Source organism: Macrotis lagotis, chromosome 7, assembly GCF_037893015.1.
Source record: "Macrotis lagotis isolate mMagLag1 chromosome 7, bilby.v1.9.chrom.fasta, whole genome shotgun sequence".
Lineage (NCBI taxonomy): Eukaryota > Metazoa > Chordata > Mammalia > Peramelemorphia > Peramelidae > Macrotis > Macrotis lagotis.
Genome location: NC_133664.1, coordinates 164,729,459 through 164,754,277, shown reverse-complemented (window position 1 = coordinate 164,754,277; position 24,819 = coordinate 164,729,459). Strand labels below are relative to the sequence as shown.

The 24,819-nt window shown below is 31.6% G+C and overlaps 1 protein-coding gene across 1 annotated transcript in view; it reads left to right on the top strand.

Moving 5' to 3' along the window:
• Positions 1-24,819, top strand: part of LOC141493128 (protein piccolo-like) — a 222,439-nt gene that overhangs the window by 74,980 nt on the left and 122,640 nt on the right. Inside the window, exon 4 of the mRNA XM_074194044.1 lies at positions 4,026-4,107. Within this exon, the coding sequence (XP_074050145.1) occupies positions 4,026-4,107 (82 nt within the window). The remainder of the gene's footprint in view (positions 1-4,025; positions 4,108-24,819) is intronic.

Genomic DNA, 24,819 nt, shown 5'->3' with positions numbered 1-24,819 from the left:
ATTAAAAACAAAATTTTAAAAGTTGATATTATCTCATGCCTATAAATCATGAACATTTTATCAAGAATAGAACCAGAAATCATAAGAAATGATGAACTGAAAAATACAGTGAATCATGAGAACATTTATACAAACTAATGCAGAAATAAAATAGGGTAAAGCATATATAAACTACAAAAATATAAATTATGAGCACAATAAAAAAACTGAATTTTGTATAATTTTGATAACCCAGCTTGTCTGTAGGAAAGTTTTAGAAATGTCCTTCCTTTTTTCCTTTACTTTTATTTTTTGTACAGTGAAAGAATGAGGGAATGTTGCATTGATTTTAGATATAATCTCTGTGTTGGTTGGTTTTGTTTAATTGATTTTTTTATTTTCCTTTTTTCTATTTTTTCTCTTTGTCACAAGGGAAATATCACTGAATAGAAGAAAGTAGAGGTCTCTATTTAGAAATGATTGTGATACAAAAATTAAAGGTTTCAATAAAATTTTTCAAATAATAAAATCTGATTCTTCTATATATGACAAAATATAATAGTGAAGTTGACTTTATCTTAAAATATAGAACTTCTATCCTAATCTGTTTAAATAAGCTTTCTACTTAAAAAAAGATGAAACATACAAAATTACAGATTTTTTTTAAAAAGAATTTGAACAGACAAAATTTACCAGGACAAGAAGAAAGTAGGCATAAACTATACTTCATCAAATGCTTAATCCCTTCTAAAAGAAGAGTCACATAGGAGACAAGCAATACCAGTGAAGCTCATTTTTTCATAGATGATGAAAAACTACAAGCAGATAGTGAAGAACAATTGATAACAAAGTGAGTGTCTGAGAGAGATTGTTATTAAATTCAGCTAAGCCAAGTCATCATTTTGAGAGTGTTTTATAGAAAGTCACAGGGAGTGCAACAAACAGGAAATCTAATGCATTTGGCAATGATTATACAGTGAACTATGTTCATTAGCAGCAATAATGGGACCATTCTGTTTCTACTCTACCATCTTGAGTCCCCAATTGTACTAAGGAGAAAAAGTGACAGTGATACCTAAGAAGATGAATTTGGGAAGAGTGCTAGCCCTGATTGTCCTAGAAGTGACATTTATTTAATAAGGCTCAGAGACTGATTTTTTTAAAAGATAGCTCAAAGACAGCATGATTACAAAAGAATGGAAAAGATTATAGATGGTGCTTTTTTCAATCAAAAATAAAGTGACTGAAAATGGGTCGTTTTTCTTTGTCTCCAATAGAATTGCAGCCAGATTGGGGTGAGGTTTAGAAGGGAATAATAAACTTTCTTCCTTTTCAATAAGAAATCATTATCAAAATAGTCCATATATAATTTTGTGGACCTTTTTGTTGAAAATATTGGAAAGAAACAAACAGGATTTTAAAGGTGACTTTCAATAGCAGATAAAATATTTAAGTGTGCTTAAAATTGTACAGATATAAGACCTCCAGTGTCATTGTTTTGTTTTGTTTTTTATTCTTTGAGTAAGTAAAACAAAATCCAAACTTGAAGCCTCTGCTTGAAAAAAAAATCTAGAAAAGATTCAGTGTAAAGAGTTGTAGCTTATCAACCAGGATTTCAGTTTTCTTGTCTGTAAACTTCAGAAGTTATCAAGATGGCCCCTGAGATGCTACCTTCTAGCACCAGAGCTATGATCCTGATATGTGTGGTTATTGGGATCAGCAATTATTTCAATTATTTCATTGTCAGTCTGAAACAGATAGAGTTCATGTAAGCTATTCACCAGTATCAAGAAAAGCTTCCTTGTGTAAAAGATTTTGTAGAAGGATTCTCTGTAGATAACTTGGTTCTTCAAAATTACAGTTAATAATCAAAGTTGATTTTGTAATTTATTGCATGTGACCCTGCCTGGTGGTGCAACTAGGTGGTGCAATGGATAGAGGACTGAGTCTAGAGTCAAGAAGACTCATCTTCATGAGTTCAAATTTGACCTCAGACACTAGCTATGTGAATTTGGGCAAGTCACTTAATCTCTATAAAATGAGCTAGAGAAGGAAATGGGAAACCAGATAAATACCTTTGACAAGAAAACCTCAAATAGGGTCACAAAGAGTTCGATACATGGGTAGCTAGGTGATGCAGTGGATAGAGCACGGGCCCTGGAGTCAAGAGTATCTGAGTTCAAATCTGACCTCAAGACACTTAATAACTACCTAGTTGTGTAACCTTGGGCAAGTCACTTAACCCCATTGACTTGCAAAAACAAAAAATAAAAACAAAGAGTTGGATACAACTGAAATGACTGAACAACAAATTCTTGGAATCCTACTAAATCAAATATAGATTTGACAGAATTTTTTTAACAAACAATTGGAATACTATCTTTGTATCAAGCATATTCTGGAAGTGGTGTTATGAACAGATGAGAAGATTTGACATGAGAAAACTTAGGAGTCTATTATGATTATCCAGACAGGGTGTAATGAGGGCCTTTTACTGTCACTGTGTCAGTGAAGGTAATTGATTTTGCAGAGTTTTTGAGGTGGCCATCATACGATTGATAATTAATTTGAGACACACAGGAAAAAGATAAATAAACATAATTGAAAAGATAATCACTTCAATTCAGTACATGCTGATCTTCAGAAACAAGTAGGACATCTACAAAGAGATGATATGTGAGTAGTGGAAATTCACAAAACCATAGAATTTTTAAGATTGGCAAGAGACTTCAGTGGCCATGTAATCCAACTCATGCCAAAAAAAAAATCTTTGTTATAACATGATCCTGTAATTCCACAATAACTTAAAAATGACTATTCAGACTCTATTTGAAAACCCCTAGGAAGTAAATCAACAGTCTCTTAGGAAGACCATTTCAAATTCCTAAATTGTGCTCTAATGCTAAATTAGTCTCTTTGAAAATATTACCTTTTGCTTTTGTTCTGTTCTTTGTTGTCAATGAGAAAGTCTAATTTCTCTTCCATATCTTCAAAGAATTGCAGATATCTATTATCTGTCTTCCCCTCTGCCAATCTTCTCTATTGCATTCTAAAGAGTTCCACAGGGCTTCTAGGCCTGCTTGTCATTCTCTAGAAATTCTGAGACAACAATTTTTTTTTTCCAAAACAGTAGCACTTAGAGCAGAATGTTATTAGAATTCATATCCTTCTGATTTTTGGAGGCCTCTCTTTTTGCAGCCCAAGTTTACATTAACTTCTGGGAGCCATGGCATTTTGTATTGACTGATTGATCTTGCTAAAATCCACAACCCTTTTTGTTACACATTGATATCTGATTGTTACTTTCTGATATGGTACTTGAGAAGTTGATTTTTTTGAACCCCAGTGTGCTTTGATGGGTTTACCTGTTGAGTTTTATCTTATTAAAGTTAATCAAATGTTCTAGCCTGTCAAGAATTTTTTGTATCCTAATTCTTGTGATTTAGTGTGAAAGCTACCACTCCCAGACCTGATACAATGATGTAGAACATGGAAAAGAATTTGTTACAGAAAATAAAGGTTTGGAAATTATCTGAATATTCTTAGTAGTAGTTAGGCAGTAGCAGAATTTGTCTTACCACCTGATTTGGAAAATTAAGAAAATTTCCCTGAACATTTCACCTTTCCATTTTTTTCAGAGCAAAATAGACAAGTAGAGCTTTACAATCTTTTCTTCTGCCTACTCATTGTTTTCTTAGTAGTTTTATGAGATGGAATTTTTTTCCCTTAAATCAGTTATAAACAACATTATCTCAGGAAAAAATATGTTTCTAACAATTATATGTTATTTAAGGAGGATAGACTATAATTGTAATGGAAAAGTAATTATATTTTAAAGATCCAAAATATCATTATAAAAATAACAACTATATGCATGTGAGTAATTTGCAAAGCTGTGTCACGAACCTTCTAAAACATTTTCTTTTGACTTATGAAACGTGTTTTAAAATGAAGCAGGAATACATACATTACACAGATAGGTATGTAATAAAGTATTGCTTAAAAGGATTTTGTGTTTTGTAACATGTATGTCTTATGTTCCTCAGATGAATGGGAAGCCTACACAGTACATCTTTCCTCATGCAAGAATAAAAATAATGAGAGACCTTAAGGATCATACAGTTTCAGGTAAAGCTAAATGAATAAACTGGTGATTTACCATTTTATTAGCATATGAGTAGAAGGAATTCATTCAAACCTTTCTAGATGACAGAATAAAATGGATTCAGATTATATTTCTGAAGTTTTTGATAATGAAGCAAACACACAAACTGCAAAAATATTCTTACCATTTCAATCCATGAAACATGATCATTAGTAATTGTTCTCATGTTTAAGTCATTTTCATCATCAAAAAAGTATTTGTTATCTTTGAAATGAGCTTATTATATAAAATATTCCATTAAGAAGTCCACTTGATCTTAGGTCCTATATTATTCTTATAATTTATGAGAATCCAACTAGTTAACAATATCTTTTTAAGTACAAATCACAAAAGCAACTGGTTAGTTCAATGAAAATATCAAATTGATTGTTACCATTTTATAAAAATTAAGAATTGTTTGAAATATAAGTCCTCGAAATTTTGTTACATACATTGATGGGGGCCATAGATGGAATAGTACTTTGGGAATCTGATATTCTTCATTCATTAATTAATTAATCCTTCATTAATCAAAATGGTGATATTCTTGAAAAGAATGTTGCCTTTGTATCCATTAGACTGGTTCAGCATATAGAAAGATATCAAATGGAAATGTGAATGGAAAACTAGTAAAAATCAAAGAGAGGGCATTACTGAGATCTCCTCACATTGATAAACCAGCAGGACTATGTAGTGTACTGGATTAAAAATTTACTCATCCAAATTTGAATCCAGACTTTGCTACTTACAACCTGTGTGGTTTGAGGTAAATTGCAACTTCTATGGACCTCAATTTCTTCATTTGTTATGCAAGGCAGGAAGGCATTGGGTAAGAAATAATAACCCTCTAGTTTTGAATACTGTGATTCAAATGAATTCATACAAATCATAGACTATAATATATGTGAAGTGATTTTCAAACCATATGCCATTATATTCACAAAATTATTTTTATTATTACTATTATTATAGGTGATAATCATATGTAATCCTTAAAGACTTACACTTGCATGCTGAAATAAAAAGATTATTTTCATTTTATATATTGAAAGGCAACCTGTCGTGACTCATAAAGAATATATTTCCTAGAAACAAAGTTTATCAAGGTGCATGTAAATAGAAACTGCAGTCATAAATGCACAAAGAGAAATGTATTTCACTTCTGGATATGTTTGTACAGCTATAATAATGCTAAGATTTTATAGTCTACATATTCTTCATGACCTTTGTGTACATATTTCTTCATTTTATATTTTGATGGGACATAGAAGACAAGATACTGAGAGCATTTTGGTACATGATCAATTTTAGAAAATAAAAACTGTTTCTTTACTTGTTTTTGTAAAAGAATGAATTGATTAGGTGGCATTTTTATTCTTTTAAGATATTTGATTTTTCATATCTCAGAGGCATATAATTTAGACTTTTATAATTCTGCTTCAGTTTTTTGAATGTCTTTTAAATACCAGTGAAAATTTCAGTAGTGGATTTCAAAAATCCATTATGCTATACAAATAATTACTTTCTACAATCTTCTGAAACTCCTTAAAGTTCACAAAAGGAAATCAACAATATTATTTCCAGCTTACAAAATATTCTTGTGTGTTTTTCAAAAATATATTTTTCAAAAAATTCCAATAGGAAAACTTAAATTATTTTTATTTTTCTTTGAGACATACATTGTTTTGTCAGCTTTCAGTATGTTTCAGTTATTTTCATACTTTAGAGTATAAGAATAAGATAATCTGTTACATTTTTTTAAAAATGAAGAATCCCTCATACAAGTTTTCTATATTTATATTGGATGATTATAACTGGAGTTAGTGTTTAAAATATTTAAGTAGAATAGTATATAACTATGCTATATATACCTTTATATTCTAAAAATTCTAGAAATTCTTATCAAAATATTTATTTTGCTTTAAAGTTCAACTCAACATCTTCTACATCTAAAATTTTTCAGGGTGAACAGGGTTTCAAATGCTTTATTCATGTAATTATTTTTAAGACATCTACATATAGGATTGTGGAAAAGGAATGATAAGATTCATTATGTCAAATTTCTTTGGTATTGATGACTCATGTATAGATATTTCTATGAATTCACTTAGATGGGATTTTTTTTAAAGGATGGAGGGTTAATGCAGAGGTCTGATAATTAGCAATAACATTTTTTAGTCTTTTTAATATTTTTGTCTTAATGCTTTATATTTCTACACATTATTTCACTTATAAGTGAAAAGCATTCTGGTTAAGAACAAAGGGGATTGAATTTGGAATAAGAAGACAGAGACTGGATAAGAAAGATCCTACCATTTCAATTTTTCAGCTGTAAAAGTAGGTTAGCAATATTTGCTCTACCTACCATACTTCACTGAATTATTCTGAAAGTCAAATTAGAAAATAAACACCACATAAATGTAAAGTTTAGCATGTGTGTCTATGCAATCTCTCTATGTCCATGTATCTGGCTATAAAAAGCAAAGACTACAATTATCTGTAACACTGGGTAACTGGAAGTTCCAGGCTAAATGCCTCTAGAACACAGGATTAGTTTATGTTAGATGAAAACAAAATCTAATATGATAGGCAAATGAAATTATCTTGTGTTTTTTAGAAGAACAAAACTATTTTTATGAGAAATAAATGAAAGAAGAAATATAATCTTTGTGTAGAATGCTGGAAATGAGAAACTGAGAATCAAAACCAAAATTGTATAATGAAGGCAAAAACCCCAGAGATTTTATACCCAAATAACAAATATAAAACATGAAACTGTGGAGGCTGTAAACTGAATAGAAGTATTAGAGCCTAATATTTAGTTAAGAGGATTTTTAGTAAAATTAGGAATCTACTTACCATTTCCCCTCACTGAATCATCCCCTTCTATAGATCATTTTGGTATCTAAGTATCTCTATTCCCACACCAATCCATTCCTTTGAATTTGAGGTGCTATACATTGTATTGATTGCTTCATATTTAGTTTGTATTTCTTGATTCAGTCCTAATGCTGTTGCCCTTTAGACTATAGCTCTAATCCAATGATACGCATTCAAGTATTGGTTTTGTCTTGTTGTTTTCAGATGGGTAAGACAAAACCTGCCAGATCTCCATTCCCCTCTTTAGAATGGCAATAGTCCTTACAATAACTATTTCATATACTTGTTGTGAGCAAAATATTTTTAAAACACTTTAATTGATGTGTTTTTTACATTATACTTATTTATTTATTATTCTCATTTTCATGAAAATAGTAAAACACAGTATAATAAAGTATAATAAATAATAAATGACCTTATCAGAATATGTGTTTTCTTCTGAATGCCTTTCTTCTGAATGTATTTTCTCCCCCCCCATACAACCCCCCCAACACAAATCTATTTTCTTTCCCTTCCCTCCAATTCCTGATGAAGACATGGAGGGAATACATACATACATACATACATACATACATACATATATACATATTTATATGATTTTTTTTGTCAAGTCAGTGGGGTTAAGTGACTTTCCCAAAGTTGCACAGCTAGGCAATTATGAAGTGTCTGAGATCACATTTGAACTCATGTCCTCCTGACTCCAGGGCCAGTATTCAATCCACTGTGTCACCTAGCTGCCCCCATCTCTCTATCATGAATAATATTTTCATCATCTATCTTCTGAAATCACGAATGACCCTTGCATTGATAATAGTTCTTACAACTTTGAAAATTATTTATTTTGTGGTTATTTTGTATAAATTCTTTCACATTTGTTCACTTTATTCATCATTTTCTACATTTTCTAGTACATTCTTATAATACTGTCATAAATTATTCTCTTATTTAATTCACTTGATATCAATTATATGACATGTCTTTTTGATATTTCTTCATTTCTTATAAGCAAACTAGTATTCTATCACATTCATCTATTACAAGTAACTCAATGATAGCTTGATCAATTGGTATGGAAATAATTTCCATTTTTTGGCACTAAAAAAGAACTATAAACATTTATGCAAATAAAGAGCTTTTTTAAAAAAATTACTTTGTTTTTATCCCCAACCCATAGTACTTCCTCAAAAAGTCATGAAAAAGTTTGTTTCTTGAAAAAAATATTGTTATATGCCTTTAAAAAATTTCTTTACATTTAGACTGTCTAAGGAAGATTCTTTTTTTTTTAAAAAAAGAAATTTTATCCTATCTTTGCTTCTGATAATTTAGTTCTTTGGTAACTTTAGCTGCTAAACCAGTAAATGTGTTCACTTCTATATCTTAAATATCTTTGATGTAAATATATATATATATATATATATATATATATATATATATATATATATATGAAAGTTTCCATCAGACATCCATATTATTTTGGACTATATTACTCAGCTTTTCAGTTTAGTTGCCAGATCAAGTACAATAGTGATAAGAAAGTGAAAATATAGCAACATGAGTAGCTTAAAGAAATAGATCTCCATTTCCCTGCTCCTTCCACTAAAAGTTATATACTGCATGGTTCTAGGATTATGGCAGGTTTTTTGTTGAACTGATGTTTCCTTTTTCTTAATTAAAAAAGATGGAAAACACAAAAGCTGAACTAGAATAGAATGGGTACTAAAGAAAGGATATGTAGATTGAATCAGCCTGGTATAAGAGGAAAAAAACAAACACTGGATATGAAACATGCTTTGCTTATAACTTATAACTTTTTTCTTTCTTACATGATATTAGACAGTGCTTTCAACTATGAAGTTATTCTTTCTGGATCTATTATAATATTTAATTTCATAATGTGACAATATTTTCAAAGGAAATGACTTCTGTTTTCTTCATTAGCTTACCATTTTGCTAGTGATATGCAAATTGAACTTAATTATTAAAAAATTCAGAAGGTCTTAGTATGTAACTCCAACAAATCTGATGTAATGATGTATATATGGCATTTATGCATATGTAATGGATGTGCAATATGTTAATACAATATTTTATAGCTATAAATATACATGACTATATTTATAATGATATGATTTTTATAGTAAATATGCATTGGCTCTTTTTTCCAGAATCTAGATGCTTCATCTTTCCCCTCAGGGAACTAGAGTGCCTTAAAGAAAAGTTGAGTATTTCTTCTCCACAGTCAAGGGTTCCAGTTCCCACTGTTTGTCTTCCTTCCACTTTTAGGAGTCAATTTCCAGCAGGTCCATTTAACTTCTTAACATCAAACTTTATGGTGGGATATTGATTTTGAAGATACTGTAAGAATGAACATTGTCAATAAAGACTTCTAGCTGAGTTTCTACCTAAAATTGGTCCCACCAAGTACACTACTAGATGTAACCTGATTGCTAATGAGATCTATTCTTTCCTACCCCAGGTCTTATTCTTGAAATTCCTTTCTGAAGCTCCCTCTTTGCTTCTCAGGACACTAGCTTCAAACCTTAAGACACCAGGATATGGGAGTGCCCTCTTAACCTTTGAAAACTCACAAAGTTGGACACTCCTTTCTCCTAAAGCAGAGAAAAAAAAAGAAATACAGAGATCAAGTACTTACATCTTTTTCTCAGGGCTATAATACTACAAATATCTGAAGGCCATAAGGACCTACCCTTAAAGCAAAATTTCTCAGTGAATGCCCACAAGCAAAGGAGCCTAATTATGAACAAGGTAACTTAAAGGACCAAACCAAAAGAGACATTGTAAAATCCACTATCGTCTTTTGATACACAGTAGCTGATAAAAGAAGGGAAGGGGAATCAATTCTAGATGTTAGAGATGTTATGTAAAAAGGCAAAGGAGATGAGAGACAACAGAATAAAATAGGACAGCAGCAGGAAATCATGTTTGGAAAACAATGTGCTGTGTAAAATCATAGTTTGAAACTACAGGAGAAGATCGTTCAAGTATGTTTTATATTTTAGTGTGCTAAGAAATGAGTTGCTGAAAGTTTATCAGAAGATGAGTGACACTATAAGTCAGACATGCATAGGAATAATACTTTAATATCATAGTGAAGGAGGAACTAGAAGAGATTAGAGAAAAGGGAGTCCAATAAGAAGTTGCTATGATATATAAGAATCATATAACAGGGCCCTGAGCAAAGACCAGTCAATATAGGTACAAAGGAAGACTATAAATCAAACATCTTATAAAATTATTCTTCTTACCTTAGTAATCACCAATGAATTTATTATCTCTCCCCTGTTCTCCTGGACCATTACTTTGCTATACTCTTATTTTCCTCACTTTCCAATTTTGACTTTGTAGTTAACAAGTCCAATTAGATATGATCCTCAAGTCTCAAATCTCTTATCTTTTTATGCAATCATCAGTAATCTTTTGCCACAACCCAATCCTGGTTTGACTCCGTCTGTCTTCTCTTCTCTGAATTATAAAATATTGAATGATAGTAGAGGACGTCATGCAACAATAGCAATTCAGGAGTAGCTGGCGAAAATATCCAGAGATCAGAGATATAATGTCTTGGTAAATAATGGCAAGGAGGCTAATGGATTATAGAGTACATAAGAGAGGGTAAGGAATATAAAGCATGGAAAGGTATGAAGGTCTTTGAATGCTAATCAGAAGATTTTATTCCAGAGGGGACAAGGAACCAATGAAGTTGATTGAGTATAGGAATGGTCAGACCAACATTTTAGGAAGATCATTTTAATAGCTGAGCAGACAGTAAGTTAGAGTGGGAGGTAGGGGGATGTGACAAAGTGGTAGTGTTATCAGAGGAGAAAAAGGGATGTATACATCTGATGTTGTTAACAAGACTTAGCAAATTATTAAGGACAGGGTGACAATGAGGAGTTGCAAGTGGGGGAATCAGAGAGAATACTGCTGCCCTTGAAAGTAAAAGGATTATGGGAAAGGTAATAAGTTCAATTTTAAGTACAGTGAGCTTAATATCCAGTTTGAAATGTCCAGGAGGCACATTGACATGGAAGACTGGAGGTTAAGGCAGACAGGTGAGTTGGATAATTGAAAACACTGAGGAGATCACCAAATGAAATGGTATATACAGAGAAGAGACTGTGGTTCAGGTGAATACCTTGGGATTATACATACATGACTTAGAAGAGGATCCAACAAAGGAAAATAAAATATTTAATATTTAATTTAATATTTAAATTATGTATAATGTCTGAGTAATGATTTTTCATATTGACATTCAAATAACTAGCATATTTTTAAAAATAAATAAACACAAATCTGATTTTTTTAAATGTTAACTGCCAGAGAAGTAAACAAACCTTTTTTTTCATGGAGGGAAAAACCATCTGTAGGAGTAAGTTTAGAGAATATATGTTACTTACTATTCCTAAACAACTGACTTTTTTAATGGAAAGAAAAATCCCTAATTCTATTTAGTAAATAGCTTCTCAAAATAGTATGACAAATTATTCCTAGCTGGCTATATATAATGTTATATTTCATGTTATAATTAGATAATGCCTTCTAGTACCTTAATTAGTCGCATGCTGCTTTGTAAAGCTAGATGTGGACAAATAACCTACTGAGCAGAAATCAATATCTGGGTGAAAACAACTCATTAAAAATCATCCCAGAAACACTTAAGTTTGAGGGCCTATATGGTTTATTGTATACCACCAAGTTTCTTATTCTTCACCACATGAAGTTTTAAAATAGGAATTAGTATTTCTGACCCAATTTTATTCCTATACTTAAGAACTCACAGAATATTATATTTATTTTAATATTATCCATGTTATTTGAGCTTAATCCTGGATTGTTCTAGGACATTGGGTCAGGTCTATAATCCAGTATTAACAAGGAATTACATTCATGGTAGTCTATAAGGTTGTAAGAAACAGGAGTAAAGACACAAGGAAGGGGATGAAATCCCTTACATATCTGGGGTTCCAGGTTTCCTCTTATTCAAAAGTAGATCTTTAGTAATCAGCTAAAACTAACTTCTATAAAGGTATATTATTCCTCAAACCAATAAAATAACATCCTAAAATATTGAACTGTAATACTGGATAAGAACATCTAGCATATCCATTTGCTCTGAAGTTTATGTCATTTGCATAAATGGGACTCCAATTAATATAAAAAACCCCATGAAAGATAGGTTTAAAGAGAAGAAAAAATGTTATCAGAATTAATTATTGCATCATTAGCATTAAATTAATTGTTGAATCACTCTCCAAAATATATGATACATGATCAGTTGATTGTTGGTCTAGCAAAGAGCACATGTTAAATAAATAAAAACCATATGATAATTAGAACCTTTATAATTTTATATAAGTTTATAGCTTCTCTGGGAAGTATGACTTCTCTGGAAGAGAATTTAATTCATCTATAAAACTAGTATATTGGACAAGATGATCTCTGTGATCTCCTCTATAACTAATTCTTAATTTTGGTGATAGTAATATTGCTGTAATATAATGTATGTGCCCAATGATAATATGGATATTTGAGCAGGAGATTTTTGAAAAGAAAAGAATTAAAAATCTGATAATAAAACAACAGTAAAAACTGATAGAATAAGCACTAAAATATAAAATCCTAAATGCAGATATAATTCAATTATTATAGCAACCCTTATAATAACAGTATTTCTTATGAATTTGATGTGTAACAGTTGTATTACCAAAATAAGAAAATAGAGAAATGCACATGAATATGTGTCAATGTCTCTGTGTGTGATATGCATAAAAGTCTGTCAGTTTATATCAAAATGGAACAATTTTAAGTGTAGGTCTGGTGAAAACATGTGTTTTCTATTGGAGAACTAAACCAAATGTGTACAGAAGGATAATCATCAGAATATTCACCACATGGTAAGGACATTGTTCATAACTGTAATTCTCCAAATGGATGATATATATACCACAACCCAAGACCTATGTGATCATCTTTTTTCTTTAGTGATAAAAAGGACAGAGGGTGCTTCATATAAGATAAATATAGCAAAAACAAGAAGTAATCTTTGATGCAATGCATTAGCAGTCGGGAGAATTTCATATTATCATTGGTTACCGAGTCTTAAAGAAAACCAGGCCAATAAGAAAAAGTAGAAAGGTAGATCATTTCACACATAGTGGATAGCCAGTGAAAAGGCCTATGGTCAGGAGATGAGTCATAGTAAAATGTAAGATGAGAAAAGCAGGAAGGAGATGGATTTGAAAGGCTTTAAAAGTCAGAAGATTTTATATTAATCTTAGACATTATAGAAAACTACTTTTTAGTGGGTCAGTTCAATTTCTCTAGCCTCAGGTCTATAAAATAATAGGGTTCATAGATCTCATTTATATATCTCCTTAAGTTTTAGAAAATGCCTTATGGTTACTATTTCATTTTATTTTCACAATAACTTTGAAAGATAGGTGCTGTTGAGGAAACTGAAACAATTAGCAGTTGAGAGAATTTTCTAGAGTCACAGTAAATATCTGGAGTTAAATCTGAACTCAGATCTTCTTGAGACCAGGTCTAGTGCTCTATCCATTGCCACCTAGCTGCCTTTCTGTCAATCTACATGAATATATTTTTTTTTTGTGTGTGTGTGTGTGTGTGTGTGTGTGTGTGTGTGTGTGTGTGTAAGTTGTATATGTACCCTAACAGAAATATACATATGTGACAACATTTGTTTCTTTGCAGAAATATATTGGATCACTGGATTTTCTAGAGGAGCTGAGACCAAGAGAGGATAAATAATTTTATGTGACAGATGAATAATAGTTGGACCCAGGGCTGAATAAAAGGAGATTAACTGACTTACATTTGGGAAACTGAAAAGCTCTTAGTAAGATGATCCTGAGCTGCATACTGTCATAAAATCTCATTTGTTACTAATATTCTCTAGTGACCCAATATGCTTGTGAATCATTAAATAACACAAGACCAGAAAAGTTAAAATTTTAGGTGAAACATGGAGGATATCAACAGATTTTAGGATATAGTTATTAAAAATTTGTTCTTAAGATACAAATGTCCAGAAAAGTAGGTAGATGAACCGTGTATCAAACTTGGAAGAAAAGATACAGAAAAATTAAACAGTAGCCCAATATTTAATAAACCCTAGAACAAAAAATCCTGGGGGAATAATTTCCCTTTGAAGCAAGAACTAAGGAGAACTCTCAAAAGCAGTTGTAGAGATATTAGATGTACGCCACCACATTATATAACCTATGATAATTAAGTTCTAGAAAGAAACTAGACCTAAATTTAAAATGTTACATTAGATTTATAGTTAAAGAGTAAATTTCTTAAGGATAGCTAGAGGTAAGTCTAAAAATAAGATAAAGAAATTTAAATGTTTTATGATAAATTCAGTGCAGTTGAGAAGTGAAACAAATGCATGTAATTCTGTTAATTTTTAGATCTAGACTAAATAGGGAGTTGACACTCACAAGTATATGTCTGTCAACTGGACAAGAACTGACCTCTGAAGTTGAACAGAGCAGGGGATCAAACAGAAGTTTAATTAATCTCAGAGTGAAGAAAATTCTTTCAAATGGAAAGAAGCCCTTCCTCCTGAGAAAGTGTTTAACTTGCTGACATAATGGCAGGTCTTACATAGATTTAAAAAAAAAACACATATGGACTAGACTATGAAAAAAGTCATTCTCAACTCCTGAGTAACTGTTCCAATGGCAGGGGACGATGCAGATGTGGAAAATGTTCTTCAGTTGATTGTTTCAAGTCCAAAGGATTGCTGAGACTTGTAATTATTTAGCAAGGTACAGAACCAGAATTAGCATGATAGAATTGGAGTATAGTACCTGGTTCAGTTTACTTGGTAGTTACAAGGAACTGGGATTATGAGCATGTCAATAAATGTGACAGATGTTGGTCTCTGGTCCCTGGGAAATAGAGGGACCTAAATCCCTCAATGAACAACATACTGGTCAAAGTGATACAATTTGCCAGAGGGTGAGCCCATCCAGACCACAAAGGATTGTTATTATGCCAGACTCAGAGTACAATCTGCTTACTTGGCCTTAGGTCTGGAAAAAAAAAGGATGTCTCCTAATAACTTCCATTTCCCAATAAACAAGTGAACAAAAGACAAAAGTCAACAGTTTTTTTTAAAAAATGCAAGCTACAAAGCTTTTAGAGAAAATTTGGAAAATTTTAATGTGTTGCAGTGAATGCAGGAGACTCCATATAATATATATATATATATATATATATATATATATATATATATATATATATATATATATAAAATGATTAATGATTATAATAATGTAAGGGAAAATGATATTAAAAAAATCATCAGAACATAAACCAAAGGCATAAACAAGTTTTAAATCCTTGAATCCTAACTTTCCAAAAGGTTGGAATGGAGCAAATGCTGTCAATGATTCAGCTTATATTACTTGACTGTCTTTGTTAGAAAAGAAAATTCAAATGAGAAAGATCTATATTAGGAAATGAATGTAAAATAAAAAGGATAGATAAATTATTTATTAAAAGAATGGTGTTTGGAGCAGCTAAGTGGATAGAGCACTGTGGATAGAGCTCTAGCCCTGGAGTCAGGAGGATCTGAGTTCAAATTAGCACTCAGATACTTAATAATTACCTAGTTGAGTGACCTTGGGCAAGTCACTTACCATCACTGCCTTGAAAAAAACAAAAAAATAAAAAATAAAAAAAAAATATTGGTGTATCATTGAAACCCTTGACATGTCAAAAAATCTAAAGCCCAATTGTTACATCTACAGATTTATGACAAAGGATGAATATCAGTTTCACAGGGTGAAATGGAATTTGGAGATTGTGATCAGTACCAGTGGAGAGAGCAGTCACATCACTGAAATTACATACCTATTGATGTTTCCAAGGTCCATGGTTCCAGCAAAATTGCAGGCATTTTTGAACAAAACACAGTGAAGCAAACACTGAACTCTCAAAAATTCTGAATGAAACAATTCTGAATGGACCAATGTGAGTTAAAAGAAAAATTGAATTTATTCTGAAACATAGTACAAGACTAGTTATAAAGTCAATTTTTCTCTAACTCTAAAACATTTATTAATATAAAACCAGTGAATCATAAGGTTCTATTTTTAATTTTAAAAATGAAATTGATTTACAAATATGAGGTTCTCTTTTCTTAATCTGTCAACTGCTACTATAAAGAGAACTATTTCAAAAGTCATCTTAAAGATTTTATTGCACATTCTACAGAATTTGTTTTTAAAGTAAAAGGATTTTTCTGAGGATCACTGAAAGTCAGAGTATGACATAGAAAGCCCATTTCCCACAAATGAACCTGAATGTACAAGGAAATTTTTTTCTGAGTTCATCATATATATATATATATATTTCTCTATAGCTATTTCAAATGTCAAGAATATTAGTTATTTTCAAGAATTCATGAAAGGAAGTGCTCATTCCAAATATTTTTTGTTTCCTTTTATAAATAGTAGTGCTTACTGCTATTCCTTTCTAGTTCCTCATCTTTTTCAAGAAGGTTAAAAGACTTCTTAGAAGACCAGGTCTGTTAATTTAATTTTTCTTTTTGCATTGGAGCTAAAGATCAGAATTAGCACCTTAAAAAATGTATGTTTTTCATAATGTCGATGTGTCCACAAATTCATTTATGGTTAACATATCTTTAGGGTTCTGAAAGAGGTTAATAAAATATTGTTTTATTCAAATTCTGTGAAAGTCATAAATATATGGAACCAAATAACAGTATCTGCAAAAAAGCATACCAAAACTGAAGAAAGGTAACTTCAAAATCCAGATACTGTATAGGAGAAACAACTATTACTTGAGACTTAAAATACTCTCCCTGCCCCCTTTTTCCAATTATCATTTCAATTTCCTAATCAGACTTGATATTCCTTAGATAATTGATTCATAGTATCTCTTTATCTTTTACAGTTCAATAATACAGTTGATAACTCTGTGTCAAAATCATAGTGAACAGGATAAGTCTTTCTCTTGAAATAACATGGCAAAATAAGAAAAGGAAGAAAATGAAAGAATCAAGAAACTCAGCTGGAAAACAAAAGTATATTTCAGACACCTGCTTCAATCTAAAAATAAGTATCTTTCAAGGACTCCAAATGGAAACCATAGTCTTTCCTGTGTGGAAATAAAATTGAATTACTTCAACAGAGACCCCCAAGCATTCCAAGTTCCTTGAAAATACTGTCTACCTTAATTAAAAATTATCTTTCAACAACAGATTTAACACAGTAAGTCAGGAAGAAGCAATGTGATACAATTATCATACCTAAATCCATACAAGGAATCATGGTGCAATGCACCTAGTTATATCTATTCAGAATATAGGACATAACCACAGAGAAAGAGAAACAAAATAATGAATCTGTTCATTTCTTTTCAGAACAGTTAGCTTGTTTCTGTGAACATTTTTCATTCAGGAGTCACCAGTTAGAGTTTTTAGGGATAGGTAGATGGATGGATGGATAGATGAATAGATATGAATTTTGATATTGGGGAATTTTGATTTATAGAATATATATTCAAAGTAGCAACAAAATATATAAATTTCATATTTAAATTTTCTGATTGATTGTCATTCTTTTTTGTGTCTATCCAAAAAAGTTGTTTATATTGAAGTCATATTGAAATATTTTCCTTTTATATTGAGGTCATATTGAAATATTTTCCTTTCTGAATAACAATTAAATCTGGTCAATTCTTCTCATAAAGATAAAACCTGAAGTATGACTTTGAACTTGATTTCCAGATTAGATAATGAGTTCTATATTAGTCATTTGTATTCCTATCCTTAAAAAAAATTACCCACTTCCTTTATAACAACAACTACATGCAGTTGCAAAAGTGAAGACAGTCATTACAGCACTGCAAAACGATGAGAGATAGATAACAGTTCCACAAAGGCCACATAGATCTGGGCATAGCAGGTCAACCTGGCAGGCCAGCTGATTTAACTCAAGCCTTAGAAGGTTAGAGACCATAAGATTAAGAGAGTTAATGTTCTTCAAGTTAGAGACAATGAGATCAATAAGAATTAAAGTTTATCAAGTTAAAGATTGTTAGATTAAGAGAGTTAAAGTTCCTTGAAATTAAAGACCATAAAATTAAGAGAGAGTTAAAGTTCTTTAAAGGCCAGCAACCTAAACAGGAAGGCCAGGAGTGATTAACTCGAATATTAGAAATTAGAAAGGTAAGGGCAATAAGAGAGAGAAAGAAATGCTCTAGTTTCTGTTAAGATCCATGTGAAGAGTTTTGGGGGTTTTGAGTATAGTCTAGGTTTTTTTATTGGATAGTGTGCTCTAGAACCTATGGTTGTAGGATGAGCTTGGTTTAATATGACATACTATCTATTGTGTAATCTAGCATCTAACTTGACCTATTGGTGAGCACATGATGGATCAACATAAAGGTCAAATGCAGAACAAAGATTGCAAATTTTGTTTCCAATTATAATATTCCCCTATGCCCATACCCTGTATCACTACTACTACTACTACTACTACTACTACTACTACTACTACTACTACTACTAATAATAATAATAATAATAATAATAATAAAATAATTTCAACAGGACAAAAAAGGGACATTGAAAGAGAGGAAGTAATTTATGAAATATATACTTTTACTTATACCAACTCATAAAGTATTAGGGGAGGGGGAAATCTAGAGGTGTGCTGAAAACAATTCTAAGCAAACATTCTTAATTTTTTAGTGTGAACATTAATACCTCAGAAATGAGCAAATGGTAATATTCAAGATTTGATTTATTGTTTTGTTTATTATCTAGACACAAGAAAGTGTTAGAGAAAATGTTAATAAATTTTGGGAAATGTTGGTAGGATTTAATAGGACACTTTTTGGGAGATAATCCTCAGAAAGTCGGTGTTGTACTGGATGGCAACCCTAGATTCATTTCTAAAGGGAGTTTATAGAATATTAAAGTGACTATTTTCTACTATCTTTAGGTTTGTGGGTATCAATTATTCCTTTGATAATTCTGTTTTTTCTAGATCTCTTTTGAATTGTTATATGTTCTGAGGACTTAGGGTTTGTTTGTTTGAAAAGAGAAAATTAACTTTTCAAATCTATCCACAGTATCAGATGAGAGTTCCATGTGAGTCTGAAGGCTTCTGATATCCTTGGTTATAGGTGATATGTATTTGCATTGTTTCCCTCCAATAGAATATAAGCTCCTTCAAAGAAACAAGTTTCATTTTTCTCTTTGTATTCTAAATATCCAGAAGAGTTCTTGGCATTCAGTAGGGGCTTAATAAATGCTTGTTATTGATTCATTGGGTTGTTACCACTTAGCTTTCTCTATACTGACAAAATGGTAATTAATTCCCCTTAGATGAATTTAACAATCCTATCAAATCATTTGACTTCTGTTTGCCTCACTTTCCTTAACTACAAAATGAGAATAATTATAGGACGTAGCTGAATTACTGAAACCTCAGGAAATATCATGGGGTTTATGGACTAGATTTCTTTTTTAAAGACCATTCCTTAAGCCCAAGTCACTCTAGTTCTCATCGATTAGTCATCAATAGATCCTAGGTCAAATCTCACTTGATCATAATCTCAAAACCTCATTGCTGGGACCTGATTGGCTGGGATTTATTTATTTATATTAATAAATAATACCAGATTGGGAGGTAAAAGAGGCCATTCTTTGTCTTTTTCTTTCTTACTTAATGTTAATACTTGAATGGGTGTTTCCTTAAACTGATATCTGATAAAGACCTATGCTTAAAAGGACTATAGCTCCCACAGAAATCTGTCCAGGGCCATCTCTAGTTATCCTGATCCACATCTGGCCAATGAACCCAAATAGCTCTGGAGGACAATGTGAGATTTGGTGACTTTGAAAAAACCCTCCCTCATTTAAATCCAATTCTCTTGCATGACATAGCCTCACCTCCTTGATGTCATGGTACTCTTTGAAAATGAAGGACAAACAACAAGGTCAAATGAGATAATGTTTCTGAAATTCCTGACTTTGAGTAGAAGCTATATAAATACTTATTCCCTTCCCCTCTTTAACTGAACCCTTTATCTATGGAAATATATACAATTGATAGCTGATGATTTTTTAAAGTAAGAAGAATATTTTTCCTTCAACTGAGTAAAATAAAATTTGTTAACACAAGTTTTTGGATGAAAACCAGTGTATGTCTTGGAGATAGTAACCTCCTTCTCTTTGTCCTCCTCCTCCTTCTCTTTCTCTTCCTCCTCTATTTTCTAAGAACTTTGGCATTTAGATAAAAGATATTTATTTTTATTAAAGAAGTGACCCTTTTAGTAGCAATAATTTCATGTCTGAGTAAACCAAAGTCTCATGCATTGAAGTTCAAGTACTAGCACATTGTGTCCATAAATATGACATTATCATAAAATCATAGATTTAGAATGAGAAGGGACCTTAGAGCATTTAGACCTACACCCTCATTTTATAGATGTAGAAACTGGGACCCAGAGAGTTGAAGATTGCCCACTTTTATGTTGGTCAAATATAGAATGGAAAGTATTTTAACCAAGTTTCTTTTTCTCTACAAAATACCAGCACATATTACATTGTACCATGTTGACTAAATGAGACTATACCTTTTCTATGTTTCCATCTGCCCCAACATATTGCCTTAGATTAATTAAATACTTGCTTGGGGCTTTTTTTTAACTATGTAGAAAAGTATTAAAATATTCAAAGCCCAGTGGAGAAATCAGCTTGGATAAGTCTTTTAAAAAATAGTTGGTGGGGCAGAGAAATGTCTGTAGGCCTTTCAGTATACAATTGTGCCAACAGTCTCATTGACAGCTATTTGATTCTTTGTACTTTCCTGATCTTCACCCTGGCCTTTTCTCAGTGTCTTTTTAATTTGTTCTGTTTTCTGTTCCTGTGTAAACTCAAGATATCTTGTTTTCCCTTTGTCAACACATTTAAACCTGGATGGATATCTCCGTTCTTTATGTATGACTTTCCTTATCTGACTCTCAGCTAAGCTTGTTTGTAATAATGAGCTGAAATATGAAGAGGCTGTAATTGTTTCATAAAGTATTCTTATATAGTAGTAAGTTCATTCACTAGGAGACAAGAAGATATGATATACTCTTAGGGGAAAATATATTAAATTTTTAGAAAACATAGTGTCACTTTATGTTATTTTTCTGACTCAGGTACCATTCCATTGGCTTTTATAAGTGTGGATTCATATTACTGAAGTTCTGGTGGGAATTCTTTAACACTTTATGTCTATCAGTAAATCTCAATTAAACTGACAATTATCTTTCTAATACCTACTGTTTAACTCTGGTACTCCCTTATCTTCCCCATCTCTTTTTTTCTATCTCTCCTCATATTTTTCTTGTCTTATTTATCACATTTCAAATCAAGTTAAAACCTTTGGAGCTAACACATATTTATCTGTAGGTTTCATCAAATTACATAATTGATAGAAACTGGCTCTATGATTTCATTAGAAGGAACTCTGAAGATGAGGGAAGATAGAGTAATGGATAAAACAGTGATCTAGGTTCAAAAATGTGCTTTCACACTGACTGTATAACCGTAGGCAAGTCACTTAAATGCTTTATACCATAGTTTTTCATTTGCAAAATAGGGATAAGAATAGACCTTAGAGATTAACACAAATCCCAGCATTATTGTTAGAATAAAATGAGATATCTGTAACATGCTTTATAAATCTCAAAGTTCTACATAAATATTTTATTATTACGAATGTAGTTAAGCACTTCTCTAAAATATATCTTGAAAAGTTATACAAAGCACTAGGAAATTAAATAACTTCCCTATATTCATACAGGCTTATGTCAAAAGTAGGATTTGAACCCACATCTTCCTGAACACAAGGCTAATTCTCTATCCTTTATATCATATCAGGAAAGATGATCAAGTAATTTTTGCATACACAAACATTTAACCATGATTCTAGAAGGCTCTACGTTTGCTATAGGTTTTTGCAAAGAATGCTCTTCCCTTGGAAATACCTTATCATGAACTCAAAACCATAGAAAATGTATATATATATAATGAAACATAACTTTATTTTTTAAAGCTTATGCTCTTAATTGTGTGGAAGGAATCGCCACCATCAACTCTTAATTTCAAAGTCTGACTGAATAAGAAGGAACTTTAGAAGTTGTCCATAATTTTACTGAAGAGAAAATGGATACTTAGAAGGGGAAAGTATCATATTTCTGGATACTTTTTCATTATGACCTGCATAGATAGCAACTATTGTTGGGTCTAACAAGCAAGCATTTATGTCAAATGATCAAGTGCCAGACTTAGTTACCTTTGTCAATAACTCAGCAGTCAACAGCTTTCTATTGTTTCCATTGTATAAACAGCTATGTGGAAGGTTTAGTAATGATAAGTGGTGGTCAGTGACTTGCAACTGAGATAGCTCTGAGGGGAGATTTTATATATATACTATATAGAGATGGGTGTGTGAATCTATGTATGTATATATAAACATAAGTTTTGGAATGAAGATATTTTTTGTTATTAAATGTTTTAAAGCTAGTAGGGAAAAAACCAGCAACAATGTCTTCTAAAATCAGCCATATAATAATATGAATCTCTTATAGGAGATGATATAACAAAAACAGACCAAATTCATTTCTGGACAATTTTATTTTTTTTGTTTTGGGTTTATTATTTTTAACAAGTTTTTAAGAAAACTTGTGAAGATCAGTCTTCTGCTGTGGATATGATCTATACAAAAATTTGAGGATAGTTCCTTCTAAACTTTTCTGGGAGAGAGAGAGAGAGAGGATGAGTTTCCTTATTCTCATTCTCTTCATCTCTATATGCCTCTCTCACTCTCATTTCTGTTGCTGTCTTTTTTTCCCTCCCTCTGTCTTTAATTCTGTCTCTTTCTCTCTGTCTGTCTGTATCTTTGCCTCTGCCTCTGCCACAGTCTCTTTCTGCCTCTCTCCTTCTCTCTGTTTCTGACTTTCTCTCTTTCTTCTGTTTTTCTGTCCCTCTCCCTCCCTCCCCACTTTCTCCATTTACATATAAAATAAAAATAACTGGATTAAATTAAAATTTAAATAATTTCATAACCCATGTTGGTAGTGGGAGGGGAGAATAGCAAAGCTTATTCTTCACTCTCAACCTCCTAAGACAACATTTATAGAAACCCATAGGAAATTATGTCATTTAATATATCAAAGACATGTCCAGTAATATTTTGAGTGATTCTAGTCACTTGATATTGTTATTGCTTTTTTCTCTCCAAGGGTTAAAAACCAAATATTGTTTTGTTTTGTCTCTATGGAGGAAGATAGTATCTGCTGTTTTTTTCCTAAATGTTTATATGTCTGAGCAGTCATTCATGGCTCTACTTTTTAGGCGGAATGAAAGATTTTTCCAGAAATGTAGCCTATAGTACTGAGTCAAGGAATGTACTCTTTCAAACAGAATTTAAAAAGATAAAATACTGATCCCCTTAGGGTAAGGAAATGTGTGATAGTATATGAATGATGCTAAATAAGTTAGTACGAAGTTAGAAGAATATAGCCTACTCTAAACCTGCTAAATATATACAAATTTACAGTTGTTCTCAAAGTATTTAAATGCTGTATAGGCTTCTGCATGGAGGAATGAGATGAATTTTAATAGTTTTTCTTCATTCTATGAGCTTATGAAATTTTCCTTTTATGTTGTTGTGTATCTTGTAACCAGTGGAAAAACTTTCAGATACAAATTTCAGAAATCACTTCTTTACACCAAACTATACTAAAGTTGATTTATAGAAAGCTATAGAATAAATCATCCAAGGGGCGGCTAGGTGGCATAGTGGATAAAGCACCGGCCTTGGAGTCAGGAGTACCTGGGTTCAAATCTGGTCTCAGACATTTAATAATTACCTAGCTGTGTGGCCTTGGGCAAGCTACTTAAACCCATTTGCCTTGCAAAAACCTAAAAAAAAAAAAGAAGAAGAAATCATCCAAGCACACACAGCAGGATATTTCTTTGTGTAAACCAGGCTACATGACTATCATTTATTGAGACAATGTATTTTGAACTTTTTATAAGTTATAAAAAAACCATGTTTTCAAATATTCTTGTTGTATTTTTCTTTTATATCTGAATCCTGCAGTGACTGGAATTTTCTCAGATGATTTTTTCCCCTGAATTTCACCTGGATGTGCTATTAATAGTCACACATCATTTCACTCATAATTGTTCTGATACATATTATGAACCTCTCCCATTATTCTTGTTAACCTATTTTGTGATGAGTTGCAAATGTAGCAACTAAGAATAAAGAAGCTTTTTTTCTTGTTTTGCTTTGTTTTCAAAATGTTCTCAAGCATAAAACTGATTAAATTCAATCAGACATTCTTCCATCTCCACTTACCCCACATGTGAACAAATTGGGTTTCCATAAATTTCTGAAGGGATTCCTGCTGAATTTTTGAAGGAGTAGAATAAAGGTGAATTTTCTTTTTTTTGGCAACTGCTCATAGTATTTACTAAATTATTTTGATAATAGTAATACCTTTCATTTTATATAACACTTTTTATTTTTCAAACTATTTTCATATATTTTCATCTTACTTGATATCCTACAACAATGATATGAGAGCTAAATGCAGTTCTCTACCTGTTATATATTTTGAACTAAGTTCCAGGGATAGCTAATTGTGCAGTACATAGAGCACTGGCCCTGGATTCAGGAAGTCCTGAGTTCAAATTTCATCTCAGACAGTTAATAATTACATAGCTG